The sequence below is a fragment of the Macaca nemestrina genome, chromosome 20 (genome assembly GCF_043159975.1).
Source record: "Macaca nemestrina isolate mMacNem1 chromosome 20, mMacNem.hap1, whole genome shotgun sequence".
Taxonomy (NCBI): Eukaryota; Metazoa; Chordata; class Mammalia; order Primates; family Cercopithecidae; genus Macaca; species Macaca nemestrina.
The window spans coordinates 53,750,637-53,763,292 of record NC_092144.1 but is presented as its reverse complement, the minus strand read 5'-3'; the positions used below and the strand labels follow the sequence as shown (position 1 = coordinate 53,763,292).

General features: G+C 52.1%; 1 protein-coding gene across 4 annotated transcripts; it reads right to left on the bottom strand.

The window, feature by feature from the left end:
• Positions 1-3,710: 3,710 nt before the first annotated feature.
• LOC105463851 (zinc finger protein 575) lies at positions 3,711-7,548 on the bottom strand. 4 transcript variants are annotated; one of them, XM_011711259.3, is made up of 4 exons: positions 6,269-7,548; positions 5,903-6,004; positions 5,295-5,390; positions 3,711-4,773 (listed from the first exon to the last, which is right to left on the bottom strand). In XM_011711259.3, exons 3-4 carry the CDS (start codon positions 5,371-5,373, stop codon positions 4,115-4,117), a joined length of 738 nt encoding a protein of 245 aa, XP_011709561.1. In that variant the 5' UTR covers positions 5,374-5,390; positions 5,903-6,004; positions 6,269-7,548; the 3' UTR covers positions 3,711-4,114. The 4 variants fall into 4 exon arrangements, with proteins under 4 accessions (XP_011709561.1, XP_070943112.1, XP_070943113.1 ...); XM_071087011.1 differs by having other exon boundaries at positions 5,295-6,004; XM_071087012.1 differs by lacking the exon at positions 6,269-7,548 and having other exon boundaries at positions 5,903-6,253.
• Between the last annotated feature and the right edge of the window lie 5,108 nt (positions 7,549-12,656).

Here is a 12,656-nt window from a genome sequence, read left to right as displayed (position 1 = left end):
GGGACTACAGGCACCCGCCACCATGCCCGGCTAATTTTTTTTTTTGTATTTTTTTAGTAGAGACAGGGTTTCACCGTGTTAGCCAGGATGGTCTCGATCTCCTGACCTCGTGATCTGCCCGTCTCGGCCTCCCAAAGTGCTGGGGGATTACAGGTGTGAGAGCCACCGCGCTTGGCCTACCCGTCTTTTCATCTATGATTTATACTCTTTTGTCTCTTAAGGATATTGTCTCTACTTCTGGAGTTACTAAGATAATTCTTATTTCCATGTAAATGTTTTTGAGTTTTTCTCTTCAAATTTAGATCTTAAACTCCCAGAAACGTATTTTTGCATATGGTGTGAGGTAGGGATCTGCAGTAGTTTCCCATTGTTGCTGTAACAAATTGCCATAAGCTTAGTGGCGTTAGACTACACAAGTTAATTTTATTATAGTTCTGGAGGTCAGTGGTCCAAAATCAGCCTCACTGGCCTAAAATCAAGTGTCAGCAGGGTTGCAATCCTTCTGGAGGCTCTAAGGAGGAATTTATTTCCTTGCCTTTTGTAGGCAAAATTCCTTGACTTGGGGTCTTCCATCACTCGAATATTTGCTTTTATGATCACCTCTCTCTGTCTTCTGCTTCCCTCTTTCCCATATAAGGACCCTTGTGATTATATTGGGCCTATCTGAATAATCAGGATAACTTACCCATCTCAATCACATCTGCAGTGTCCCTTTTGCTACATGCCAGCTAACATACAGGTTCTGGGGATTCAAATGTGGATATCTTTGGGGGATCATTCTTCTATACAACAGGGGATTCAACTTAATTTTTCCCCATGTCTCTTAGCCTTATTTACTGATTAGTCTGTCCATCCTCCACTCATCCATGTCAGGTCACAACAAACTACAGCCCATAGGCAAAATCCAGCCTACTTAGAATTTTGGTAAATGTTTATTGGAACATAGCCATGCTCATTCATTTATGTATTGTAATGTGTGTGGCTGCTTTCCTGCTACAGTGGCAGAGTAGAATAGTTGTGGAAGACACTGTGTGGCCTGCAGAACTTAAAAATGTAACAGATGCAGCTGGGCTCAGTGGCTCACGCCTGGAATCCCAGGACATTGGGAGGCCAAGACAGGAGGATCACTTGAGGCTAGGAGATTGAGGTCAGCCTGGGCAACATAGTGAGACCCCCATCTCTACAAAAAAATAAAAAATAAATTTAGCTGGGGCCTGGGTGCAGTGCCTCATGTCTGTAATCCCAGCACTTTGGGAGGCCAAGGCAGGCGGACCACTTGAGGTCAGGAGTTCGAGACCAGCCTGGCCAACATGGCGAAACCCCATCTCTACTAGAAATACAAAAATTAACTGGGCATGGTGGTGCACACCTGAAATCCCAGCTTCTCAGGAGGCTGAGGTAGGAGAATTGCTTGAGCCCGGGAGGCAGAGGTTGCAATGAGTGGTGATCATGCCACTGTACTCCAGCCTGGGCAACAGAGCAAGACTGTCTCAAAAATAAAAATAAATAAGCCAGGTGTGGTGGTGTGTGCCTGTAGTCCCAGCTACTTCTGAGGCTGAGGTAGGAGGATCACTTGTGCCCAGGAGTTCAGGGCAATGAGCTGTGATCGTGCCACTGCACTCCAGCCTGGGCAACAGAGCAAGACCCTGTCTCAAAAAAAAAAAAAAAAAAAAAAAAAAAAAAAGAGATGCTCCTTGACTTACAATGGTGCTATATCCAGATGAACCCATCATAAAGTTGGAAAGTCCTGATTCAAACCATTGTAAGTCAGGTACCGTCTGTACTGTTTGGCCCTTTATAGAAAAGGTTGCCACTCCCAGATCTACAGGTCCAGTTTGTCATATGTCAGCATAAGCACAGGTCTGTTTCTGAGCTCTCAGTTGTCTTCCACTGACCTGTTTTCAAGCCAACACCACCAATTTCACTACTGCACAGCTTTGTAATAATTTTTGTATCTGGGTTGAGGGGGTGGGGAGCCAAGGCTCTCCTACTTGTTCTTCTAAATGGACTTGGGGCCAGGCATGGTGGCTCACACATGTAATCCTAGCACTTTGGGAGGCCAAAGTGGGAGGACTGCTTGAGTCCAGAAGTTCAGACTAGCCTGGGCAACATAGATCCTATCTCTATATACATACATACATAGATGAATGAATGACTTGGCTGCTGCTGGTTTTGTTTTTTTCTTTTTTTGAGGCAGGGTCTGTCGCCCAGGCTGGAGTGCAGTGGTGCAACCTTGGCTCACTGCAACCTCTGCCTCCCGGGTTCAAGCGATTCTTGTACCTCAGCCTCCCCAAGTAGCTGGGATTACAGGTGCACGCCACCATACCCAGCTAGTTTTTATATTTTTAGTAGAGACGGAGTTTCATCATGCTGGCCAAGCTGGTTTCGAACTCCTGACTTCAAGTGATCCACCTGCCTTGGCCTCCCAAAGTGCTGTGATTACAGGTCTGAGCCACTCTGCGTGGCCTGCTGCTGCTGCTTTTTAAAATTAGTGTCCACTTTCCTCACTAGACAAGGTCTGTCTTCATTGCTGTGTCCCCAGCACCCCATGCAGGGCCCAGCACACAGGAGGTGCTTAATATTTGTGGAATGAAGAGTAGTCCCATGCTAGCTTGCTCATCTTTATTTTACAATGGGAGAAACAGGCTCTAAGAGGGGAACTGACTTTGCCTGAGGTGTTGCTTGCCCCTTACAAATGCCTTATAACCCACCCATTTTACAGCAAAGGCATCTGAGTCCGAAGGAGTGAGAAAGCTTGTCCAAGGCCTGGCAACTTGTAAGAAGTGGGTCAGGGATGGCTCTGAACCTTGGGATTTTTTTCCTTTTTCTTTTTGAGATGGGTCTTGCTGTGTCATCCAGACTGGAAGGCAGTCGCACGATCACAGCTCACGGCAGCCTTGACCTGCCAGCTCAAGTGATCCACCCACCTCAGCTTCCCAAGTAGCTGGGACTACAGGTACATGCCACCACACCCAGCTTTTGTTTTTTTTGGTAGAGATGGGGTCTTGCTATGTTGTCCAGACTGCTCTTGGACTTCTGGCTCAAGCTATCCTTCCGCCTTGGCCTCTTAAAGTGCTGGGATTATAGGCATGAGCCACCACACCCAACCTGAAGCTTGGGCTTTTGAATGTCTTTTTTTTTTTTTTTTTTTTCCGAGACGGAGTCTCGCTCTGTCGCCCAGGCTGGAGTGCAGTGGCCCGGATCTCAGCTCACTGCAAGCTCCGCCTCCCGGGTTCACACCATTCTCCTGCCTCAGCCTCCCGAGTAGCTGGGACTACAGGCGCCCACCACCTCGCCTGGCTTGTTTTTTTTTTTGTATTTTTTTAGTAGAGACGGGGTTTCACCGTGTTAGCCAGGATGGTCTCGATCTCCTGACCTCGTGATCTGCCCGTCTTGGCCTCCCAAAGTGCTGGGATTACAGGCTTGAGCCACTGTGCCCAGCCTTGAATGTCTTTAAATGGTCAGTGGTATACCCTTTTATCACCAAGTGTATCTTGGAGATCTTTCCACATCCGTACATACAGCACTTTTTTTTTTTTCCTACGGCTACCTATTCCATTCCATGGCTATAATTCAATAGTCGGTCCTCTGTTCTTGGGCACTTGAGTTGCTTCCAGTCTTTGGCCACAACAGTCGCACTGCGGTGAACACCCTTATACACAATGCTTTTTTCACATACATGAGTTTATAGAATAAATTTCCACAAGTGGAAGAGTTGAGACAAGCATATATTTTCAGTTTCTTAGATACAGTCATATGGCCAAAGTGGAGACACCAATTTAAACTTTTAACAACAAGAGAGCCTGTTTGCCCACAATCCTCATCAACCCACGATAGTAGCAGACTTTTTACCTTTGCCATGTAAGTGTGTGGGGAGAAGCAGAGCCCAGGGCTGTCAAAGCACAGCTCCATGTCCATGGTTTGAGATCTCCCCAAAGCAGGGGAGCAAAGAGTTCCTCGGGCTTCTGAGTTCAAGCCCAGTATAAATGTCCAATCCCTTGCCTTGCCCTCTGCCAGCTATCTGGAAGAGGGAGCTCATACGGTCGGTTTTAGAAATCCCACCTCTTACTGGCGAGGGCTGGCGGCAGAGGGGGACAGTGAGCCAAGGGAGGGCTCAGTCTCTCTCCCCTTTGTGCTCCACCTGGTGGTGGCTGCGTTGATGAAGGAGCAGTAAGCGTCTCTGGCCAAAGGCCTGGCCGCAGCTGGAGCATCGGTGCCGGGCCATCGCCTGGCTGCCGGGTGCGGTTGGGGGGTCGTGACATAGGCGATGGGCAGCCAGCTTGGAGGGAAATGAGAAAGCCTTGGGGCAATGCGGGCAAGGATAGGGGCGGGCATCGGTGGCGTGGTGCGTGTGGCGGTGGGCCGCCAGCTTGGAAGGGTAGCAGAAGGACTTGGGGCAGTCGGGGCACGGGTAGGGGCGGGTGGGTGCGTGGGTCCAGAGGTGAGCCGCCAGCTTGGAGCGGTGGCCAAAGGCCTTCGGGCACTGTGGGCACGGGTGCGGGCGGGCGCCGCTGTGCGTGAGGCGGTGGGCTGCCAGCTTGGAGGGGTAGGAGAAGGCCTTGGGGCAGTCTGGGCATGGGTGGGGTCGGGCGCCGCCGTGTGCTAAGCGGTGCGTGGCCAGCTTGGACGGGTACGAGAAGGCCTTGTCACAGTCGGGACAGCGGTGCGGGCGCTGGGGCGGGGGCCGCCGGCGAGGCCTGGGAGGCGCGCTCGCGGACGCGGTGGGCCCTGGAGCTGACTGGCTGGGCTTCTGCAGTGGGCCCTGGTGGGGAGCTGGGGGACAGGAGGGCTGGTGGGCGCCAGGAAGCAGCCAACGCCCTGGGCCTAGGCCAGGCTCCGCCACGACTTTGATATTCGAGGGGCTCCTCCAAGTGTACCTGGGCACCTCAAGCATCATATTGAGACTCCCCAAATTGCATGTTTCTGCTCCCCCTCCCCCCAGGCGTCATTCTGAGGGACTCCAAAGGGTTACTTTCCTGGATCCCAAAGCTCCTAAGGCTTCCTCAAAGCTACCAATGTATCCGTTTCTAGTGTCTTCCCAGTGATCACCCTGACATCCCGCATGTCATCCCTGCCCCGTCCCTTCTGTAATTTCCTGAGCCCTAGCAAATGCTTACTGAGGCTCTCTCTGAGCCAAATGGGAGGATTTCCCAGAACGTGGCCATTTTTGGGGATCCCAGATAGTCATCACCCTGGGGCCCTCAAACTTTCACCCTGAGATTCCCCCAGAATGTGATTATCTTGGCCCCTATTCCTGGAGAGTGCTCCCTACTCACAGGCGGGGCCACTCTCACCTTCTTTGGTTACCGGTTCCTTGCCAGTGGGACTAGGATCTGTGGCCCCGGCCGCGGACTCCGCGCCTCGCTCCAGCATCTTGCTGGCACAGGAACCTAGGGGCAGGGCGCGGGGTTGGGGGTGACGGCGGTGATTACCAGCCTGATGGGGATAGGGTTGGAGGGCCTAAAATGAGGGATCAGACTGTTTAGGAGCAAGGTCTGTAAGTATGGGGTGCTAAGGCGAGGGCAGGCATAGCGGTTGGGCGGAGCCTAAGAGCACAGTGAGCGGGGCTATGCAAATTCAAGCCAGAGGCAGTCCTTTCGCTGTCTAAACCCAGGGTTGAAGTGTTTGAGCAGAGTGGGCGGGGTCTCCACAACTAACTCAGCGACCGCCCTGAGCGCGGAGCGGGCGGGGCCTGTGCGCAGAGTGGGCGGGACCTTCCCCACCAGACCCTGCAGTCCTGGAATGGGCGGAGCTGTACAAATAGGACCAAAGTCTGTTGTTCTGAAACTAGACCCGGGAGGCGGGGGCCTTCGAGCGGAGTGGGCAGGTCTTTCATCACCGTCCCAGGGGAGGGGCCTATGAGCACAGTGGGCGAGGCTTCACGTCGAAGACCTAGCTTTACCCGGCTTTTGACTTAGTTCATTGACGCCGCGTCAACTGCGTCCTTCTTGCTGTTAAATTTCATCCCTGGCTTGGATGGGGCCGTGGAGGATAGAGGGGGGACCTGGAGGAAGATACGTAAGGAACCTGGCATGTGTCGCGGTCCAGAGACCCCTAATTGACTTCTCCCTCAGAGTCCCAAGCGTAAAGGAGTCAATGCACCCTTCCGAATCAGACATTCAAGCATCGATGCACCCTCCCGAGGCTCAGGCACCAATGCACAGCCCCTCCAGAATCTAGGCGTCCGAACCACAACCGTTCTCCCTCGGGGTGATTCTGGCATTCAGCCTGCAAGCCAGTATCCGCGCCCGAACCCCTGCCCCCTCACCTGCAGGACGGCCCCTCCCCGGGGGCGGAGCTTCGGGCTCCTCCCGCCGCGGCCACGGCCGCAGCCGCTGCTGCTGCTGCTGCTGCTGCTGCTGCTGCACTGCCCTCGGACCAGCGAAGCTGCACCGCCCGGCGCGCGTCCGGCGTCGGGGGAGGGCAGGGAAGGGAGCGCGCGCGAGCTGCTCGGCCCAACCTCATTTCCATCCCCTCCTCCCACGCTGAACCAAAGTGGGCGTCAGAAAGCATGCGCAGTGCCGGCTGGCAGAGGCTGCGCAGGGGGAGACGGAATGGAAGGAGGGGCTGGGTGCGCCAGCTAGGCAGGCAAGTTCGTGAGCAAGCGCGAAGCTACCGGATCGACGGAAAGTGCACCGCCGGTGGCGGGGCCTACGGTGGCTGACTGGAGTCAAGCACGTGCAATACTAACATGGACAAACTGCGCTTGGAAATCAATACATGCACCCCTCTTTTTTTTTTTTTTTTTTTTTTTGAGACGGAGTCTCGCTGTGTCGCCCAGGCTGGAGTGCAGTGGCCGGATCTCAGCTCACTGCAAGCTCTGCCTCCCGGGTTTTTACGCCATTCTCCTGCCTCAGCCTCCCGAGTAGCCGGGACTACAGGCGCCCGCCACCTCGCCCGGCTAGTTTTTTGTATTTTTTAGTAGAGACGGGGTTTCACCGTGTTCGCCAGGATGGTCTCGAACTCCTGACCTCGTGATCCGCCCGTCTCGGCCTCCCAAAGTGCTGGGATTACAGGCTTGAGCCACCGCGGCCGGCCGCACCCCTCTTTTTAATGTCCTTCTTCTTTTCGAGAATTCCGCTGGGTTCCATCTCCAGAGGCAGTTTCAAGAGCTCGCTGCTAATTCCACCCTTCAAGGCGTTTGCAAAAAGTCTGACCATTTCTTCGAGAGAGGGCGGAGGCGGGACTCCGGGTTCAGTGCCCAATAAAAGGCACGTTATTTGCATAGCGCCTCAGCACACCTCGCTCTTGGGTGATTCAAGATTCTCAGCCACGTCCCCATCTACCTTCCCCCTCGGAAGCCTGGGTGGTCCCGAGGTGCCCTGGCCCATGCTCGTGGTGCTAGGCCTGGGGTGGCATGTAGCTCGGCATTCTTCCCGAGCAGTGGCGGTACACCTTCCTGCCTGGTGCAGGAAGGACCAGGAAATGCCCATAAAAGTCCTCTGCACGGGTGGGTCTCCAGTCCGATAACCGGCAAGGTCTGCGATCCCTGGGAGTTTGGCGGGGTTATTTGGACTGGAGCCACATTGCCTGGGTAACTGGTTTGGAATCCGGCTGTGCCAGTTTCTAGCTGTGTGACCCTTTCTAGCTCTCTCTTTTTTTTTTTTTTTTTTTTTTGAGACGGAGTCTGGCTCTGTCGCCCGGGCTGGAGTGCAGTGGCCGGATCTCAGCTCACTGCAAGCTCCGCCCCCCGGGTTTACGCCATTCTCCTGCCTCAGCCTCCCGAGTAGCTGGGACTACAGTCGCCCGCCGCCTCGCCCGGCTAGTTTTTTGTATTTTTTAGTAGAGACGGGGTTTCACCGTGTTCGCCAGGATGGTCTCGATCTCCTGACCTAGTGATCCGCCCGTCTCGGCCTCCCAAAGTGCTGGGATTACAGGCTTGAGCCACCGCGCCCGGCCTCTAGCTCTCTTTCTAGGCCTGTTTCCTCATCTATAAAATGGAGCGTTGTTAGGATTAAATACGATAATCAATGGAAAGTGTTTAGAATAGAAAGTGCCTAGGCCGGGCTCCCTATCTCGTGCCTGTAATCCCAGCACTCGGGGAGGCAGAGGTAGGCGAATCACTTGAGCCCAGGAGTTCTAAACTAGACTGGGACCAGGCGCGGTGGCTCACTCCTGTAATCCCAACACTTTGGGAGGTGGAGGTGGACGGATCACTTGAGGTCAGGAGTTCAAGACTAGCCTGGCCAACATGGTGAAACCCCGTCTCTACTAAAAATACAAAAATTAGTCGGGCGCGGTGGCACACGCTTGTAATCTCAGCTACTCTGGAGGCTGAGGTAGGAGAATGGCTTGAACCTGGGAGGCAGAGGTTGCAGTGAGCCAAGATCAAGCCACTGCACTCCAGCCTGGGCAACGGAGTGAGACTCTGTCTCAAAAACAAACAAACAAACAAAAAAACCAAAAACCCAAACAAAAATCCTAGCCTGGGCAACATAGCGAGACACCTTCCCATCTTTAAAAAAAAAAACAAACAAAAACAAAAAACAACCAAAAAAAAGCCTGGCTTAGTGGCAGCCTGTAGTCCTAGCTATTTCACTGGGATAGGGAGTGGGACTGACCCAGGAGTTCAAGTCTGCAATAAGCTATGATTGTGTTACTGCACTCCAGCCTGTGCAACAGAGCAATACCCCATATCTTTAAAAAAATTTTTTTAAAATAATTATTCACTCATGACTAGTGTTGTTTCATTTACCCCCGTCCACTCTTCCCAAATGATTCTGAAGCTAAATGTCAAACATCATATCTCATAAATACCTTTTTATTACACTTGATTTGCTTGACTCAAGATCTAAATGAGGCCGGGCGCGGTGGCTCAAGCCTGTAATCCCAGCACTTTGGGAGGCCGAGACGGGCGGATCACGAGGTCAGGAGATCGAGACCATCCTGGCTAACACAGTGAAACCCCGTCTCTACTAAAAAATACAAAAAACTAGCCGGGCGAGGTGGCTGGCGCCTGTAGTCCCAGGTACTCGGGAGACTGAGGCAGGAGAATAGCGTAAACCCGGGAGGTGGAGCTTGCAGTGAGCTGAGATCCGGCCACTGCACTCCAGTCTGGGCGACAGAGCGAGACTCCGTCTCAAAAAAAAAAAAAAAAAAGATCTAAATGAGCTCCACACATTATATTAGTTTGAAGTGACTCTTCGTTCTTTTTTTTTTTTTTTTTGAGATGGAGTCTCACTCTGTCCCCCAGGCTGGAGTGCAGTGACGCATTCTTGGCTCACTGCAACCTCTGCCTCCTGGTTTCAAGCGATTCTCCTGCCTCAGCCTCAGAAGTAGCTGGGATCACAGGTGCTCACCACAACACCCAGCTAATGTTTGTATTTTTAGTAGAGACAGGGTTTCACCATGTTGGCCAGGCTGGTCTCGATCTCCTGACCTCGTGACCCACCTGTCTCGGCCTCCCAAAGTGCTGGGATTAGAGGCGTGAGCCACTGCGCCTGCCTTTTTTTTTTTTTTTTTTTTTTTTGGATGGAGTCTCGCTCTGTCGCCCAGGCTGGCGTGCAGTGGCAAGATCTCGGCTCACTGCAACCTCCACCTCCCAGATTCAAGTAATTCTCCTGCTTCAGCCTCCTGAGTAGCTGGGATTACAGGCACCCACCACCATGCCCGGCTAATTTTTTTTGTATTTTTAGTAAAGATGGGGTTTCACCACATAGGCCAATCTGGTCTCAAACTCCTGACCTCAGGTGATCCGCCCACTTCGGCCTCCCACAGTGCTGGGATTACAGGTGTGAGCCACCGTGCCCAGCCTCTAGGGCCACAGCTATTTTCAAGAACCATGATTTTAAGGAGGCAGAGTAGAAGCCAGAAGACCAGTGAGGGTATTGTTATATATTAATTACAGTATTAATTGCTAGCACTTATTATACACTGGAAGCTGTCCTTATGTGGTTAACTTATTTAATCCCCATAGCAATGTTTTAAGAGGAGACGCTACTATCATCCTTGTACAGAGGAGGAAAATGAGGTTTGGAGGGGAAGGTCATCCCAGCCAGGAAGTAGCAGAGCCGGGATTTGAATCCCTCAGCCTGGCCCTGCAGTCCGGGCAATTTGCGTTTATGCTTTGCTGCCCATTGAATGGGGCAGAGGGTGTGCTGATGGAAAAGTGGCCAGGTTAAGATAGGTTAAATCTGGCTGGGCACGGTGGCTCACCTCTGTAATCCCAGCACTTTGGTAGGCTGAGGTGGGTGGATTACTTGGGGTCAGGAGTTCCAGACCAGCCTGGCCAACATGGCGAAACCCCATCTCTACTAAAAATACAAAAATTAGCTGGGTGTGGTGGCGTGCACCTGTAATCCCAGCTACTTGGGAGGCTGGGGCAGGAGAGTCTCTCGAACCCAGGAGGCAGAGGTTGCAGTGAGCTGAGATTGCACCACCGCACTCTGGCCTGGGCAACAGAGCAAGACTCCATCTCAAAAACAAACAAAAGAAAACCAGGTTAACTCAGCAGGGCCTGGAAGTGGGTGGAGGTGGCAAAGGTAGGAAGTCAAGGATAGTGACAAAATAATGATGGGCAGTTCCCATTGAGCACCTGTACTATGGCAGGCTGTTGAACTGTTTTCAACCTCATTTTGCAGATAAGAAAATTGGAACCCAGAAGAAGGTAAGTTTTGTGCCCAAGGTCCTACAGCTGAGAAGGGTGAAGCCAAGTCTAATTCTTAGAACATCTCACAGCTGAGCCTATAAACCCCATCTAGGGTGTGTCTTCAAAGGACAGATAAATGGTCTAGAAATTCTGCAAAAACAACAGGAAAGGGTGCCAGGGGTGAGAAGGTCTTATTTAGGGGACCTTCTCAGTAAGGAGTTCCTTTCCCTGGCTCCTCCCTCCCCTGAGCTCCCCAAATCCCTACACCTCCCTGTGTCTCAGACCTGCTGTCCCTACCTCTCTCCCCAACCAGCCAGACTGAGTCACCTCTGGGTCCTCAGCTTTGTCTAGCTTGAGCCAGACATGCATGAGACCTCATGCCTGGAATAAATGAGAAACATTCTCTTAGTGTAGCAGGATGAGCCGCAAACAAACTCCTCAGACACTGGATTAAAGAAGGAAGAGGTTTTTTTGTTTGTTTGTTTTTTTGTTTTTTTTTTTTTTTTTTTGAGAGAGAGTCTCGCTGTGTCTCCCAGGCTGGAGTGCAGTGGCGTGATCTCGGCTCACTGCAAGCTCCGCCTCCCGGGTTCATGCCATTCTCCCGCCTCAGCCTCCCGAGTAGCTGAGACTACAGGCGCCCGCCACCACGCCCGGCTAGTTTTTTGTATTTTTAGTAGAGACGGGGTTTCACCGTGTTAGCCAGGATAGTCTCGATCTCCTGACCTCGTGATCCACCCGCCTCGGCCTCCCAAAGTGCTGGGATTACAGGCTTGAGCCACCGCGCCCGGCCGGAAGAGGTTTTTTATTCGGCCGGGAGCGTCGGCAGACTCGCGTCTTAAGAGCCGAGCTCCCTGAAAAAGAAATATTTGACCTTTTAAAAGGCTTACAGCGGCCGGGCGCGGTGGCTCACGCCTGTAATCCCAGCACTTTGGGAGGCCGAGGCGGGCGGATCACAAGGTCAGGAAATCGAGACCACGGTGAAACCCCGTCTTTACTAAAAATACAAAAAATTAGCCGGGCGCGGTTGTGGGCGCCTGTAGTCCCAGCTACTCGGGAGCCTGAGGCAGGAGAATGGCGTGAACCCGGGAGGCGGAGCTTGCAGTGAGCCGAGATCGCGCCACTGCACTCCAGCCTGGGCGACAGAGCGAGACTCCGTCTCAAAAAAAAAAAAAAAAGCTTACAGCTTTAAGGGGTCCACGTGAAAGGGTCGTGATAAATTGAGCAAGCGCGGGAAACGTGACTGGGGCCTACGTGCATCAGCTAACAGAACAAAGTTTTACAATGCTTTTTTTAATACAGTGTCTGGAATTTACAGATAACACAAGTAGTTTAGGCCAGGGGTTGATGTTATTATTATTACTTTGTTTAACTCCTAGGGCCGGGTGGTGGTGCCAAGGTTGTCTGGCTATTTATCTTACTTTTGTTTCTTTCTCTCTTTCCTCCTGTCTTGTGAACCAGGCAAGGTGAGGGGAGGAGGGCAGCAGGAGTAGTAGTGGTCTCTTTCCTTATTTGCTCTGAGCTTTTCTCTACCTGCTTCAAGACTATCTGGGTTCTGGATGTCTTCTTTTCCTTATTTATTTATTTTTTTTTTCAGACACTCTTGCTCTGTTGCCCAGACAGGGTTTTGCTATGTTACAGAGGCGCAATCTTGGATCACTGCAACCTCTGCCTCTTGGGTTCAAGTGATTCTCATGCCTCAGCTTCCCAAGTATTTGGATCTACAGGCGTGCCCCACCACTCCTAGTTAATTTTTTGTACTTTTTTTTTTTTTTTTTTGAGTAGAGATGGGGTTTCACCATGTTGGCCAGGCTGTCTCAAACTCTTGACCTCAAGTGATCCACCCTCCTTGGCCTCCCAAAGTGCTCAAAGTGCCTCTCCATGTGCTCAGCCACATAATTTTTTTTTTTTTTTTTTTGAGATGGAGTCTGTCTCTGTTGACCAGGCTGGAATGCAGTGGCATGATCTCGGCTCACTGCAGCCTCCACCTCCTGGGTTCAAGCAATTCTCCTGCCTCAGCCTCCTGAGTAGCTGGGATTACAGGTGCACACCACCACGCCCGGCTAATTTT

Coding starts and splice junctions, on each gene's coding strand:
- LOC105463851 (XM_011711256.3), bottom strand. CDS start 4,897: ATGATGCTTGAGGTGCCCAGGTACACTTGGAGGAGCCCCTCGAATATC.